The sequence below is a fragment of the Acanthochromis polyacanthus genome, chromosome 20 (genome assembly GCF_021347895.1).
Source record: "Acanthochromis polyacanthus isolate Apoly-LR-REF ecotype Palm Island chromosome 20, KAUST_Apoly_ChrSc, whole genome shotgun sequence".
Classification (NCBI taxonomy): Eukaryota; Metazoa; Chordata; class Actinopteri; family Pomacentridae; genus Acanthochromis; species Acanthochromis polyacanthus.
The window spans coordinates 21,335,690-21,352,600 of NC_067132.1; the positions used below are offsets into that span (position 1 = coordinate 21,335,690).

Consider the following 16,911-nt stretch of genomic DNA (forward strand, 5'->3'; position numbering starts at 1 on the left):
CTCGGTGACTCACCTAGACACTAACCTCCTTTGGTCAGGTTCCAACTAATCACCAACAACTCCCTGACAATAAAATAATCATTAGTGAGATTGAGACAAGCAGTTTTCAAAGAGCAAAATTGTCTTTGCGTGGTGATAGAAGGGGATCGACATAGAAAAGACAAAGTAATCCGATCTTTTTCTGACATAAACAAAATAGATTTTCACAGTTGTGCAGACCTATTTCATTAAAATCCTTGCAATTCATGTTAGCAAAGCATAATTAGAAATAAATGTGCTTGTTATTCAAAAGCATTATTTAATTATTTTTATTACAGCGTAAATCTGTAAGCAGCATTTTAAGTTAGCAAAAAGTATTTTTTGCACTTTATTTTGTTGGGCAGTTTAACCTGCAAGAATCCTGGAAAATATATCTGACTGGTCGGTGCACAGTGGTAGATTGAAAAAGGCAATATTTTTCTCTCAAATATTGTGAGGCAGAGGTAAATACAAAAATTCAAGTAAAGACCCCAAAATTCTCAGTATTTTGACTTTGTGATTTATAGAAAAATAGGGCAAAGCTGGATGGGGAAAGGGAGCAGTGATGATTTTATTTTGGTTAATAAATGAGTAGATTTCATTTCCCTGTGACTTTACAGACTTGTAAACTCAATATTATTTAAGTTTTTAAATCCTACATCAAAATCATTAACAGTAATGCAGCACATGAGAAAAATGACTTAGATTCCACATAGTAGTTTAACATGGAGAAAACAAATTATACTGCATAATTCACAGTCTTTATGGGCACTCAAAGCATTACTTAATCGTATGATTATTACATAAAGACATTAAATATATCACACAGTTTCATTTTTGTTGTTTTTCAGCTGAGGAGAGACTGATTTCTCAGCTCAGCCAGTCAGAGGCAGTCATGAAGAGTGATGGTGCTGACGTACGAAGGAGGCGGGACTGGTAACCTGGCAACCGCTCAAACAGTGCTGATAGGATGGCAATGCAGAAGGTTTGGATTTCAGCTCTCTTTCTCCTCCAGTTTGTCAATTTCTTAAAAATACGTACTAATTTGAAAAAAAAAAAGATGGACAGTTAAGTTGTCCTCTCGGCTCTATATTTAGTTCTTAGAGTATATTAGACTTAATTAAATGTAGAATTGACATTAGTATCGTTAGAAAGTAAAATCCGTCTGTATTACACCTGCTAAGTCAGTTTAATTAATTAGCACCTGTGACATTCCAGCTGCACGCCGTTCTACTCACGGTAAAATAATGACCAATAATTCATTTTAGTGTAAAATAAGGCCAGAATTACATTATTTTATGGCAGCCAGCAGACAGATGAGGCTTTTTGTGACGGTTTTATAAGTTTCTTAACACTAATGGTGGCATTAGTGAATTATCTTTAGCAATTAAAGCATTTCTCAGTCGACCACACATAAAGTGAAGTTATGCCTGCGTTTGACAATTGTTTGAGACAGACAGTGTGGTTCAGAAGGCATTTATTTCTGTGTATTGCTTTTTAATCATCCTAATTGAGATAAATGAGTCTACATTTGCTGCTTTGCCCAAGTTATAACTTCAGCCTCATTTAACAGCGGTGAATGTATTTTCTTCCAGAATGTGAAGTCTAAAGGGAGCAACAAATTGGTGCTCGCATCAGTTGCCTTTCAAGACCACATAACACGGAGCCTGCTGCATCCAGATTTGTCACTTTCTGACCCTTTCCCGAGACGCACCAGAAAAACATCCAGAGATGCCCACACAAGAGAAAGAGGGAAGGGTCCGCAAAGACGAGATGGGCAAGAAGAGAGAGAATATGTGCTTGATCCTGATCCACCTTCTTTGACGTTAGGTAGAGCCAGCACTCATGGTTTTTGCTTTCGTATGTGGTTTCTAGATGTAGAATCAGTATTTTTCTGTTTTTTTAAGCTCAGAGGTTGGGTTTGGTGGCCTCCCCTGGAGAGAGACTGACAGAGGATGAATGGGCTCAGGTCAAGGCGAGGTCTGTTCAGCAGGAGGAATCAGCTCAGCCCTGTGTAATATGCAGGGAGGAGTTTCGCCTTCAGCCTCAGGTATTCCCCAACACAGTTGCTACCGTTAAATCTCTGTGAGAGAGTCCTTTTATTCTTTCTTTTTTTGAGCATGTTTTTAGTGTTATGCGTCTGTCCTCAAAGAAACCTGTGTTTCCAAATACACACGTGGGCACAGACCCACACGCCCACACACCCACAAAGCACCCCCGGCCCCCTCTTTCCCTGCAGTTCCTGTATGTTCTAATCTGTGTAGACAACTGTACAAATTTACCCATACTGCCTTGGAACTCAACTGTGACGTGATGATGTAGCAATCAGTGTGTTACTGTGAGGGTCATTCAGTCTTTTACACCTTTCCGATCCCCTTTTAAGATGCCAATCTCCTCAAGAATGCGGGACTAGAATAGGCGGCCTCACAAAGCACAGTTGCCATAGATGCACATGTAAATATTAGTTTGACTCAGGCGAGAAAAAAAAAAAGTTAATTAGAGCCTGCTAACAAGGGAAAGTGACAAGAGGGAATCTTTGTTGATTTGGCATTTTCCTGCAAGCCTTCATATTGTAACAATGCAATTGTGCCACAATCTTGTGTTGCTTTCAAGCATTAATATGACAGTTAAAATGCTTACAGCAGCAGTTGTTCTGAATCAGTAGTGTAGACTGTATTATTGCCTCTCTCTCCAGCTCATATTATTTTAATACTAACCAGAGGTTGTTTGTAATAGGCTAGGATTGAAATAGAAAAATCTCCTCTGCTTTCTTTCGTTTTTATTTCACTTCTGAATTGAACATCAGACTATAAGCTGTAGCTTTTAGCCTTAAGGCACAGAGAGATGTGAAATTTCTCTCCAGTTGAATGGCTTGTGGAGTTCCTGGAAATTGTACACTGCAGGGGGCCCTTTCACTGGTGATGGAGTGTGTTGGTCAGGCCAAAAACAATGGGAAATCAATATGCCTCCCCCTTGCCCTCTAGAGGTCTGAGTAAACTGGTTTGTGTGCCAAGCCCCATAGCTTCAGTTGTCTCCTTTTAGATGATAAGAGTCACTCTCACAGGTAGAAGGAGGCTATAGTCCGGGTCCCAGTTGGCCTACTGGGGGTCATGCTGACTCCCTCTATCCTCTTGGCAAATAACACTGAAAGGCACATACAGACATTGACATATGTGCATGAATACACAGATTCAGCTTAAAGCTCACATACTATCTGTACACATGCTGTGTACTGTATTTAAGCTTTACTAGCCACAAAACAATCCTAAAAACCAATACGTGTTTAGCATCCTCATGGCAGTAGACATGGCAACCCACACATCCAGTTAAAGTATGGAATCTAAACTGAAAGATTTGTGTAGATGCCACTGCTCCTTAATTTACTGCATGTGTCCTCGCTGTCCTTTTTTTAGGTGTTGCTGTCTTGCTCTCACGTTTTCCACAGAGCATGTCTGCAGGCTTTTGAGAGGTTTTCTGGGAGGAAGTGCTGCCCGATGTGCAGAAGAGATCAATATGAAACACGGGTGATCCACGATGCAGCTCACCTTTTCAGACATCAGTGTGCCACCAGGTACACACACTAAACCAGAAATGAGTTTCAAGAGTGCATCCAAAAATGTATTTTAATGTTTAAATAAATTCATAGATGATACATTCACATACACAGTCAAGCAAACTAGAATAAGAATTGTATATCATGTATGTATGTATATGTATATATACATAATGCATTATATCGGCAACATTTCCACACATAGACCATCAAATTACGTAATCGCTGAACCCCTTAAGCTGTAGCGGGCCCGAATACGGCCGCTGAAGTTTATCTGGGAAAGCATTTTTAGCTGAAAACGCAATGATAGAAACACTATACATCCATGGAAAGCTTAGATTCTCATGAATCCGCCGGTATAAACCACTTTCAGATGTGATTACCACAGCGGGTAATATAAACACATTTCTCCAACAAACAACAAAAATATAAAGGGCACATAAAGGGGCATAGCTCACCTTTGGACGCTCTTTCACTGGTCAACGATGAAAGTAATCCACAAAAACCAGCCAGAATCCAAGCTTCGGCATCCAAACAACACTAGCAAGTATAATATTTTGTCCAAAACATGTCTTAAAATAAGTAAATAATCCACAAATTGCTCGGCTCCGTGTGCGTACACGCGGCGCGTGGCGGCACTACGCGTTTCATATTCACTGTTTTTATGCCCATATTTTTTATTCAGCGTGCAGAGATGCATGCGGTCTAGGACTCAAAATGGCGACTGAAGTCTTTCCTTTATGTTTACACTGCGTTTCAACCAATCAAGTGACTCTGGCCTGCCTCCCAGGCCTAAACAGCCAACCGTAGCCGAGACTGACCGATCTGGATCTACCTCATTTTCGTCAGTAAATTCTGAGCAAATCACGTCGGAGGAAACGTTTGACTGGCAGGGCTGATAGCCAATGAGCCTCTGCCAGCGGGTTGTGTGACATTTCACACCTCGGCTCTGGCTGCAGAATTAGCCTCTCTGTCTCCCTCTCTGTCTCCCTCTCTGTCTCCCTCCCCGTATCTGCGTCTGATCCACACTGAAGCGCATTTTTTGAGTTCTTTATGAGTTTTTGGAGTGAAAATAATGTGAAAACTGGCTATAAAACGAACATATACCATTTTTGCCCAGGGTGTGCACAGGATGTACAGAGGGTGTCCAAAATTGACAGCGCCAGTCCATAGCAGTACAAATATATGTGTGAAACACTCATTTCTTGTAGTATTACTCTGAAATTTTGACCTGAACTATGTAAGACCCCAGGCTGTTGCCTTTTTGTGTTTTCAAGCTGTCACAGTGCTGCCACACTTATTTTCAGGTGTTTTATTTGGGAAAAAATTAAAAGTAATTCTGACTGCACTGGGTGAAAATTCAGGTTGTCAGCTTTCAAAGGAGACCCCAACCATGCATGTACTCCAAACAGTTCAAGAACAGCATTCAATTTACTTTCTGTACATCTTCAGTAGAAATTTCAGGCGAAAATTGACTGAAGCTTATAGGGTGAAACAAATGTGGATTAAATGTACTGTAAAAATGGAAAATAGAAGAAAAAGAACATCTTTTCATTTATCATAAGCTATTTATTAAAAATTAGAGGCATGATCAAATTGTACATATTATAGTTTATAGTAATTAATAATAATAATGAATGTCCTGTACTACATAAGACACTTGCATAATCTCATTTGTACTGCTAAGAAGCTAATGGCTTCACAGACATTGAAAGTAGTTTGCACAAATCTTGCAAATTCTGCAATTTATACAGCTTTTTTGTAACATTGTTAAACACACATCTCTTAGTAGATTAACTGATTGTTTTGTCGTTCTTTTTTTAATATGTTTTTCTGCCTGCATGTGCATGTAGGATTCAAGCATACTGGCGAGGCTATATCGCTCGGAAATGGTACAGATGTATTAAGAGAACCACCTGCCCAAAAGACAAAAATCTGAGACGCAAGTTCTTTGAAGCAAAAGTGAGTTTTTAAGTCTGCAGTGGTCACATCAGACGTCTTTGGGTCACACCAAGCATATATAAGATCACATTACAAGGCCTCTGTATTTGATAAGTTTCCTTTTTGTTCTTTACATTTTATCTCTACATTCTTTGACTCTTTAGTTGGTCAAATAACGGCTGTGGCGAACATCACATCTTGAGGGTTAAAATGTGGGTCCCAGGGACTCACTGACCTCAGTGCTATAATACACACCAACACACACAGCTTCACCTGCTGTCACCCTCTCAAGCACCTTTGATGTCTTGTGAATAATACACCGTTTGTCCACTAATGTGGAGAGAGTTTTGTGTTTTAGTCAAACAGTCTGGACGCTCCAGTGTCAACACAACAGCACCATGTCTCCTATGCATGTTTGAGTCTGGTTATCCTTCATCCATCTGTATTTGTCTGGTGTGTGTGTATAGTTGTGTTACTGGTTGGAGTGAAAGAGGGTGAAGAGGTGAAGAAGTGAACTGGGGTGTAAAGACGCTTGTCGCTCAATGTCATTTCAGCATTTTGTTCTCTCTTAAAGCTATAAATCATGCAACGAATGAACCTGTTGGGGGAAATATTCAGAAATGTCTGACCACTGATTGTTTGACTCTGAGGCTGTGTTGCCTTCATAGTGGTTCTCAGGAAAAGGGAACATTGCCACCTAGTGAACCTCCCCCATCTGAGGCCTTGAATGACCAAAGAGAACACTGGTCACCATTTCTCTTTGCCAAACATCATTTTTTTTAAGGTGCAGAGTAATTTCTTATGCAGAATACCTCATTATCTTATAACAGACAGAACTACAACACACATACGTCCAGTGTCTTGTGAAGAACAGGCGCTGCTTGTTTCTGTGAGGACTCTGGTAATCATACAAAGTGCTCCTGTGCTTCAAAGAGGCTGATTAAGCAAAAGTGACAAACGCATGAGGGCCACACTTACAATGTGTTGCGAGGGTCAGAGTGTCCTACCCATCCCCCTGTCAGTCTCCATCATCTCTCCTATAAACTGTGCCTTAATGTGTCATATAAACAAAGACACCGCATTTACTGAACCAATTAACTCTGTTGCAACACATTAGCCCTTGTCCGGGTCCACATTCTCAGGATGGAGTCATAGACAGTGTCAGCAGCTTTACATTGAAGTTGTGTGATTCATTGATGGTGGGTGGTCATGAGATTGTCTCATATCTTTTGTCACACTGAGGATGATCTTCAAGAGCTGTGCAACACAGCGTTGACAGGTCTGATTGACTTGATTTTCAAGGGGAAGACTTATTTGCTTAGCTGACTGTAATGCAAACAGGCGTGTTGGTGCTGAGCTAGGCCTGTATGAGACGGAGAAACCTATTCTTTCAGTTTTTACTCATGATAGCAGAGGGCAATAAAGCATCTTTGTACCATGAAGCCACAGGTGTTACCTGGAAAGAAAACACCATGATATCAGGTCAGTTTCTGAACTCTTATCAGCTTGTCCTGATGCCCAGCTTTCAATTTTTGCTCTGCTTCGGAGGTCCGGCCCTGAGTCAACACATTAAGGGAGACAGTACCGACATCTAGATGGATTACCGTGAGATAACGCCTCTGCGTCCACCTCCACTTCCCCCTTAGTGTCCTCTCTCTTCTGCATCTACTGTGGAGGGAGGCAAAGTTCACCAGAGGTTGTACTGTTTGCCTTGATTGTCGAAAAGTCAGCCACGCACATAAAACCCTCCATCCAAATGGTTAACAGTTGTTTAATTAGTGATAAAAGCCTAGCTGTAAAGCAATTCTGATGTTGCTGTGACAGGCTCAGGGGTAAGGTTTATTGTTGTGTGTGTGTTTCATAGACAGAAAAACAAGTACATGTGTGCAAACAGGTGCTGAGGCTAATGCTATGATGACTAACATGTTGATATAAATACTGATCATTAATAGTGCAACACAGCTTGAATCAGCAGTTGACTGACAGTTTAACTGGCTTATGTGATAGACTCTTAAATTTTGGAGAACTGATCAAGCAAAACAAGAGATTTTAAAATAGGCTTGAGGAAACTGATGGATGACTGTCGCCATTTTTGACAGTTAATAGACTAAATGGTTAAATTAACTGATAAAATGATCAGCAGATTAATCCATCATTTGCAGCTCTATCTGAATATATATATTTTTAGCCACTGAATTTATCTATTGAGCTATTGAAATTGTTTAACAAAACATTCTTGCCACAAGGATTCAGAACTTTCCGCCACATTACATGATCCAGTGCACATTTTTTGATGAGATTGTTTGTTATAATTTGCGAGGATGTCGTTGCTTTTGTTACACACTCAAAGCTGTTTTGATTGGTCAGTGGCATTGTGTCTTTGAAATATACAGTATATACAGCCGTCTCGTTGTTTTTGATTTTAATTGTTGCCTAGCAACAGCTGTTGTAAATGGGCGAAGACGGAGGAGATCTGGATGTAGATACAGAAGAAAGACGTCATTTAAAATGGTCAAATTGAGAAAGGAGTAGTTGACTGGGTGCTCCATGAAAGAAAGATGCTTTATTTAAAATCCACACCTCAGAATCAGAGCTGGAGAAAGACTGAGGCCAAGAGTCCAAGTCCCTAAATAGCATCACTCTCTGCAAAATCTGCACATACATCAAAAATAAAGGCTTAAAATGTCTAGAGTATTTCATTTTTTATGTTTCATTTATTAAATTAAGTGTTCAAATGCTGTTTATCGTATTTTATTATTCCATTAACTGTTCAAATAGTGTTTCAAAGCCATCTTCACACAACCAGGGGTTCTCATGTGGAAATACTGAATTTTTTTTGTGTTTTTCTTAAAGTAGTTGAAGTTGCTCTTCAGTCATCGATGAAACCCCTCATCTCTGTGTATCACATTTACATATTTTGATGCTTTCTCACCATGCCCTAAAACGTGTTAGATGTAACTACATACAATTGCTTCATTTAAAAAGGGCAGCTCCCTGACGTCCCTGCCTCTCTCTCCACCCACCCCTACCCAGCCGTTGCAGCTTAAGCACACCTGCTCACCTATGAATTTAAGTGATTTAACCATACTTATTAGAACTGGAAACCAATTCTGAAGAGAAATCACGACACACAAAGCCCCACCCTTCAAGCAGACAGATTTGTACCAGAGATGAAGGCATGCAAATCTAAGTCTACTTTGAAACAATCAATGGTTCCTTAAGTTTATCAAGTAAAAAAACCCAAGAAGTCTGATTCAGTTTTTTTGATACTGTTTTTGTTGGTACACTTCATTTTGATGGACGAATTGCTCAGCCATAGCCTAGCCGCGCTAGACAACCCACGGCAACGAATTTAATTCTCTGCCAGGGTGGGTCTAGTTACCCTCCATAAGGCTCGAGGCTGGATTCTCCTAAAACTGGCCGGACGAATCACCATGAAGTGTAGAGTCAGAAGGCGGGCGTAACGAAGTGACGACAGAGGCGTGATGATTCTGACAGAAACAACCGGCGCACAATAAACAGTTATCTTTCGACTCGGCTTTGGCCACACCCCTTAAAGATTTGAAGCTAAAATTCAACTTGAAAGATAAACAAAGGACGGCACTGAAGTGTTTCATTGAGAAGAAAGACGTATTTGGACTTATGCCGACGGGATATGGCAAATCCTTAATATACTAGTTGGCTCTGCTGGTTGGGAAGCTAATGGGACTTAGCCACAATCCACCAGCGCTCAAGGAACTACGTCAGCCTATTCGTTGCGCTGATTGGTTGTATACCTACCCAATTGCTGCAGAGTGATTTGAAAGACAACCTTTGAGCCCGCCTCCCTCCCTGTCGAGCGGTGCTAGACCCTTGTGCCTCAGAACATGGGTCTAGCGCGGCTAGCGTGGCTAGGCTAGCTCAGCCATGGCATTAACCCCGTATTTCACTCAGTATATGTCTTCTAGCATTTAAAAATACCATATAGACCTGCTGAAATCAAACACATTGGGTCTAAAACACTGGAAACAGTCTATAAAATGCACACCAAGAGTAACATTTTTAGCTCTCACTGGGTTGCTAAAATGTCCATATTCCTAGAGAAAATGACTTCAATGTTGCTGTACTGGTAAGATAGAAATACCATAATGTTGTGTCTTGGTGAGAAACACCTGGCTACTGTCCAGGTGTATGTCTACCGGCTAATTTGGTTAAGAAACATGGTTGTAAATCATATATAAAGTAATCACATGTCATTTTGGGGGAGAGGAATTAGTAATTCCATGACACTTCATCTTGAACAGTTAGTAGGTAATTGGCTTTGCAGACTATCTGCCCAAACAGTGTGTACAAGACAGAAGCAGTGTGTATGAGGCAGAAAAAGTGTCAGTGATGTATGTGTTTATATGTTTTCCAGCACTATCTTCCTTTTTTACTGGTTTCCATTAATTCTCCATGTTAGTGGGAGACGTGATTGTATTGATCTGGCTGTTTAACAACTGCACCCTGTCAGCCTGCCTCAGCCATTACAATACACACACACAATTAGCCTTCGCCGAAAACACGACTCTATTGTGTATCTGAATGAAACATTCGCATCCTTTGTGCCACTAAAATGGTTTTTCTAATTAGTTGCAGGAGTTGAATGACAGCTTTGTCCGATACTGTCACACCGACACGGAGGCTTTTCTGAGTGATATCGACCGCTCACTGTCATCAAGCAGACGAGTGTTCCAGCAGCTGGAGAGAAAGAGCGTCTCCGAGCCTCAGGAGAATGACTGGGACCGAATAAAGAGCCAGGTCAGGAAGAAGACACACTCTGTTGAACCAGAAGCCACTTGTATCATTAAACAAGGCCCCATAAAAATATCTAATCCCAGTCTGATTCTTCTCCCAGCCTTTGCCTTTCCTCTGACATGTTAATGCTTGCATGGGGACGGCAGCATCACAGCTGCTATATAGAAAGTACATATCTATGCAGAAGTGATCATTCTCTTTGCCAAATGAATGCGGCTAATAATCCTGTGTGTTTACAAAAAACACGAGCGAGACTGATAACGCACGGCAGGCTTTTCATCGCCTGGACTGCTGCGGAGGAACTGAAAAGACATTAAGATTTGCTGTTCCATAAGGCTTCATTGTTGGCTTTCATTGCAGTCAGTACCATTTTCCATAGAGGGGGTGGGGTGTGTGCAAAGAAGATGTCTTTTTTCTTCTTCTTCTTCTTTATCTGGTGTGAAAAGGTTGAGCACAAGGCAGGAGTGGCTCAGCCTTGACATGAAGCATCAAACGGTGAATGTGCTTTCAACACATACCTTGCACCTTTTTCACGGGTGCAAACTTTATAAAGCGGAGTGCGGCTCGTTATGAAACATTTAACAGCGGGGCACGTTGGCCCCTAAATACAGGAAGCTGTCTCTGGTTAATCATTGGTGGAGCTGTGCATGCGTTGCTTTGTTTTTGTAAGGATCACTGATAAGCACGCTGTCACTTCGTGTCTGATCAAACCTGTCAGGCAGTGCGAACAGATTTGTTTCGGAGTTCTTTATAATGAAGCTGCCCTCACTTGAGCGTTGGGAAGTCACTATTATTCATCATCAGGACAGTCAGATTCATGCAGAAATTTCCTCTCCTAATGCACATGTCTATTCACGTTCCTTAAGAGACGCATTTAACAGAAGCTCAAAATACTCTATTAGTCAAAGAACTAATATAGCTTTCCTTCCAACAGATTATCCAGAGAGGCGTCTGGGACTGCCCCATCTGCCTGACTGCACTGTGCAACCCCAGCATCCCAACGCAACCTGATGAATCCAACCCTCAGCAACGCAGGCACACCGTGCTGCTGTCCTGTTCCCACCTTTTCCACCAGCTCTGTTTGGAGGCCTTTGAGACCTTTGCTGCCTTCACTGCAGACAGGAGACCTACATGTCCGCTGTGCAGATCTGCCTACCATAAGAAGCTAATCTAACCATAGAAAGGGCTTTTTTTTATATATCATCCCATAAGCCTAAATACTCTTTACTGTATCATCTTCTTCTTCTGTGTCAGAAATCGCTGGCATAGTTACGCATGTTGCAAACTATCCTTCAGTGTCTAGCAGAGTTACAGCACAAACTCAGTATCTTATGTCTAAGGCAATTAGCTAAGCTTAGGTTAAAAATCTCTACAAGTTAAATAAGAAATGAATCAAAGCACAACCTGTAACATGAACCTACCACCTCTCAGGGTTACTGAACACATCGCACCCCTCATGTTTAATCTGCAAATAAACAAAAAATGTAAAAAATGACAGTTACATTGTGCATTATTTGCCAAACAGCAGCCAGGCAGAGTGTAACAGGCAACCGAACGTTGTTTGACAAGACATAATTACAGCACGCAACTCCCCGTTAAACCACAAGCTGTCATCTTTACATTGTTTATTTGTGGATTAAACAAGTGAGATGTGTGTTGGTGAGCTTCAGGGCTGCTGATAAGTCATTGTTTGTTACCTTTGGACAGAGCCAGGCTAGTTGGTCCCCCTGTTTATAGTCTGTATGCTAAGCAAAGCTAATCACATCTAGATCCAAATATTAAGGCATCAACATGAGCTCTTCTAGTCTCTTTTTAAAGATTGGTTCTCACAATTTTACCTGTATTTGATGGAGGTAGAATACACATTTGATCAGAAATATGCAAAGGAAGTGTGGGATTGAACTACTATAACTTCAACCTTTTGCAAGAAAGTGAATTTCCTAAAATTCCACGGTATTATGCAAGTAATTTGTCAGTTGCCACGGTCCCGAATGCCACAATGATAAATGAAGACATTGAAGCATTTTCTTTTATTTGCAAACACACAAACATCAAAAATAACGGAACTTACATTTAGCAAACTGAGAAATCGTAAAAAATACATTCACAAAACATGTACCAAAAATTACATGCAGATCGACTGACACACGGACAGAAATAAAAGCTGCTTTACTTACAGTACAGGTCAACTCTCAGCTTGTCATAACCCCCACACAATCCGGAGATGTACTGTAAAGGCAACCAGAAAAAGGGTACTTGAATAGAAAATGGCCGTCAGTTCTCACCTCAGAGGAGTATGATTGTGATGTTTTGAAACACTTCCCTGCTGTGTATTGTCCAGTTTAACTGCAGTCTGTAGCTGAGTGGATGTAAGCTCAACTATGATTTAGCATAAAACACTCCACTCTGAGCCAGATTTAACTGTAGTTTATCCAGATTAAGAAATTAAACTTAGCTGATATTATTCTCTTTTATCAAGTTACAGTATCATTCTGATTGCTTTAGATTTTTTCACAGTCCCCCAAGATCAGGTTGGTCTTACTGTCAATAAAACAGCTGTAGACACACGTAAAATGAAACAAAAATCTACAAATGTCTCTGCCAGTATAGGATTTCAGTAAATCTGCTCTCCTTAAATCTTTCAAAATCAGAAACTTCGCCCTGCTTTGGTTTCAGGATGGTAAGAGCCATTTTATATATAGATCACCCTTTACAAAACATCCTTAGGTCCAATTTGAGTTCAGTGATTGACAGTTGCACATTTTTTTTAATCCAGTCTTTGTAATATAGCATCATCCAATTAAAGACAGTTTCAATGTAAAACATTCTTTGTCCCGAGAAACAAACATTTCAAATGCATATATAAATTCAGTTTTCCTTCATCATCAGGTCATTTTTAGTTACCATGAAAACAAACGACGTCTATAACACCATAAAAATAACATCATCAGATCACTCAACTCTATCCTAGCAAGTGCTCAAGTTTTATGAGTATCATGAGTCTCAAAATGGAGCCGCTGTGACAACATTCATGGCGAAAAGAAATGTGTGTTACATCCAGCTGGCTTTAGACTAGAAACTCGGTGGGCATACAGGGGATCACAGTGGAACTGTCTAGAGACTCACAATGCACATGTGCACGTGCATAAACAAACTCCACAGAACAAGAAACAACCTTAACATGAAGCCTGCGAGATGCTTGTCGTATAAGGCATTTAAGGTGGTTCTGGAGACAAAGAACATCACAGTTTGGAAGAATATGCAGCAATACAACATGTAAAAGGGGCCTGAGTCACCAAGTCTTTCTCCTGGCTCCAAAGCTGGATGTTTTCCACTCATGCATTCTGTGTGTGAAGACTGTTACAGGTTTGCATTAGATCTAGGTGTTTTATAAAAAAAAATATATGTACAAAAAAAAAAAAAACACAGAATGCCTAGTGAGTCAGACCTTCATTGGACTCACTGAGAGCCCAATATCTGCATCCAAACAATGCAAAAAGAGATATGAAACACAACACATTATGTACATTTGAATACAACATTTACAAATAAAGGTGACAATTTTCTGTGCCCTGTAATTTTTTTTTTTGGGGGGGGGATAAGCAAAAAAATGTGCTGACATTTTCTTAGCATGTGCATAATAACATTTTAGGAAACACAAACTCAGGATTAGCTTGAAATGCACTAAAGCATTTTGCTCATTGGAACTGAAGTGGATAAAGCTCCCATATAGTTTCCCATTTGTAGAGTGGCTCGAGTCAAATCTAGAGCACCTAAAAAAGTTCTTACCCTACTTCATACAAACTAATGACATCATCAATAAAGTTAAAGCGCACTTGAGTAAAGCCAGATAAAAAGACGAATGACAGCGAGAGTGCTAAAATCAGACGCCTATCATTAAGAATGACAGCGCCAATGCATATAATGTGAACTGTATCGATGCCGTGCGGTTTTATGTGCTGGCCGGGATGAGTGTGAACAAATGAATTATTGTCATGCTTCACAAAGCGCATTTTGTTATTTTCACATTTTGAGCTTAAATCAAAAATGGCAAATTGACACCTTATCATGCCTGTATCAGTTCACGTATCGATCAAAACCCAACGATCGAGGACCGTTAACTGCAAGTGCGCCGTGTATCACTGACATACTGACTACACATACTGACATTTTTTAACGGAAATGTGTGGGTGTATTTATGTTACCGAGTACAGAGCCGGATTTGTAAGACTTTACCCTCCTTCTTTTGACTAGTGCAGCGGTGTGAAGGTTGTCGAAGAATACCAGGTAGCAATGCTAGGGGGGGGAAGAATGCTCCTGAAGCAAGAGATGGGTGGTTTGAAGTCACAGTCGTGGTTGAGGTCAACATCAAGGTCACTGCAGTGATGCCAGTCTATTTCACTCCTCAGTCTCAGCTCTGGCTCTGTCCCAGCTTCCATCCGAGACGCAGAGGATGGAATGTCACGAAGCTAAATTGCTCTCAGCCTCCATTTGCAGCATCCGTCAGACACTGCCTGGGTTTATTAAGTTCCTTCCAATCCTTTTCACCTTTCAGCAGTCAGGCAGTACTGTCGAAATCTCCCTTTGGCTGTGCTAACGTGTGTGTGTGTGTGTGTCGTGTGTGTGTGTGTGTTGATCTATCGTCCCTTTCACAGAGTTTTCTGATGCCCGTTGGCCGAGAGCTTCCCAGATTCAGGGTCTGTGGGGCTGTTTGACAGTTGCAATTTATCCAGACCTGGGCAGTGGGAGATAAGGCAGAGAAATCTCATTAAAAAGCCTCAGACTTTCACTTAGACAGAGGTATTGATGTCCCTTTTCCCCTTCAGTGCCTCTGTCTGACATTTTCTAACCCTATCCCACCCTGTGTATCAAACATCCAGGGCCTGTCACCACAAGCCTCTGAGACTAGCCTCATCCTCTGTCACATGTCAGTTTCACAGCACATCGGATCTTACTGCAGTTTTTTTCCCCGTTTTGTCACCCCGGGTCCTGCTATCAGAGAGAAATACACACTATCTCTCTACAAAGCCACAGAGCAGTTTGGGAGTGTCAGTGCTTGAATCCAAACCTTTGTGGATACAAAATTCTGAGGAAATTGAGTAGTCAAAAGTTACTACCAGACAGATTGCTTTATATTCTACACCAAATCCAACATATCCACACAATGCAGCGCAATGAAAGAATATGAGAAGCAATAAATAACTAGTATGTTGTAGTATATTGAAAGGTGCAGATTACAAACATTTAGGACTTGTGAATTACCTAGGGCCTTTAGGAGCTCTTCCCGAACTGCTGAGGTGAATTTTCTCACGAGACAAAGTGTTGTCACGACCGCAAACAGCAGGTTGTATGAAAGGACGATGTAAAAGTTTCCCAGCCAATTAAATCTCCCAAAGTCTCCCAAAAGATCAAACCTGGTGATACCTGTGCAGGACAGAGACAAAACAAAACAACTGGGTTAGATATCAAGTAGATATTAACAAATAATTTCTTGTCTGAAACTTTGTCAATCCGACTTTTAATAATGCCTCATAAAAAAGTGAGTAACTAATCAAAATAATTTCCCCTGATGTCCAAATTGCTGTAAATTTTACTAAATAAACAAGACAAATAAACAGAAGGCCCCTTTTGACAACATAAGTATTGTGTTCATAAGCAGAGTTCTTCCCAGCAAAAGCATGAGGCTGCAGCAAACAGGAACATTTAGGAATGCCTTTTCCTTCTGCAGTTAAGTCAAAGTGTCTTTTTCCAGTGGTCTGTCTCTTTCAACAAGTAAAAAAGCCCGATGTGAAAGAAGGACTTACAAACAAAAACTATTTCATGTATGTTACAAGTATAATCTTAACATGAAAAAGTTTTAAAAAAAATTAAACTAAGGAACCCATGATAGCTAATTGTAATAGCTCGATTACATTCTGGGTCCAAGACCAGCCCTTATGTATAACATGTCCATTTATGTCATATAAAAGGTTGTTTAGGGTCTCATTTGACCAAAATCAAATAGTTCAAAGAAGAGAACCACTCCCAAGTCTTTCACAGATTCACAGTCACCTGTCCACACATCTACTTGAGTCACCCACTGAGCTAACCAATTCAAACAATAAACAAGCACAATCTTGTACATTTCTGTGGCGAAGAGGAGTTGCACAATTCCTTGCAGATTTCAACCCAAATATAGAGAGACTAACCTTAAAAGCAGGCAGCACTACATATTTCTGTTGTCTTTAGTAAATATGTTCTTACTTTAAAGTCTTAATCTATTGTGTCTGACATTACTAAAACTAGTTTGTGTGTTTTTAATGGAGACAGCCACTTAGGCTTACACAAACATCCACTGACCCACTGCACGGCAAAGTTTCTGCTCATTTTCCTCCCTCGACTGTGTCTTGGTTAGCATTACTGTAAGGAGCATTCCCCGTGGAATATAAAAGGATGGGGGGATAAGTATAGCAGCAAAGGTGGTTTGCAGGTGGACGCCATCGCTCCTACAGACAAAGATAAAGGAGCGGTTACTCCTGCAGGCCCCTCTTAGCTCCACACTGCTACACCAATTTCAAACCATCTGTCACAGCTGATCACATGCTGCTTGGAAAGCCATCAACACTCTATTGTTTCACTGCTCA

The 16,911-nt window shown here is 40.7% G+C and overlaps 2 protein-coding genes across 2 annotated transcripts in view; one reads left to right on the plus strand and one right to left on the minus strand.

The window, feature by feature from the left end:
- The first annotated feature begins 913 nt into the window (after window positions 1-913).
- Window positions 914-12,257, plus strand: rnf32 (ring finger protein 32). Its single transcript, XM_051940461.1, has 7 exons — window positions 914-934; window positions 1,614-1,848; window positions 1,926-2,068; window positions 3,432-3,589; window positions 5,425-5,533; window positions 10,124-10,291; window positions 11,223-12,257. The coding sequence occupies exons 1-7, from the start codon at window positions 914-916 to the stop codon at window positions 11,460-11,462; spliced, it is 1,074 nt and encodes a 357-aa protein (XP_051796421.1). The 3' UTR covers window positions 11,463-12,257.
- A 46-nt stretch (window positions 12,258-12,303) lies between these two features.
- Window positions 12,304-16,911, minus strand: part of lmbr1 (limb development membrane protein 1) — a 37,284-nt gene continuing 32,676 nt past the window's right edge. The window contains exons 16-17 of the mRNA XM_022206947.2: window positions 15,551-15,712; window positions 12,304-15,023 (exon numbers count right to left, since the gene is read on the minus strand). Of these exons, the coding sequence (XP_022062639.1) occupies window positions 14,938-15,023; window positions 15,551-15,712 (248 nt within the window). The 3' untranslated portion in view covers window positions 12,304-14,937. The remainder of the gene's footprint in view (window positions 15,024-15,550; window positions 15,713-16,911) is intronic.

Excerpts from the sequence above, each read along its gene's own strand:
- rnf32 (XM_051940461.1), top strand. The coding sequence starts at position 914 with ATGAAGAGTGATGGTGCTGAC. Across the intron at positions 2,069-3,431 it reads AGTTTCGCCTTCAGCCTCAG|GTGTTGCTGTCTTGCTCTCA; the intron begins GTATTCCCCAAC and ends TCCTTTTTTTAG. Across the intron at positions 5,534-10,123 it reads GCAAGTTCTTTGAAGCAAAA|TTGCAGGAGTTGAATGACAG; the intron begins GTGAGTTTTTAA and ends TTTTCTAATTAG.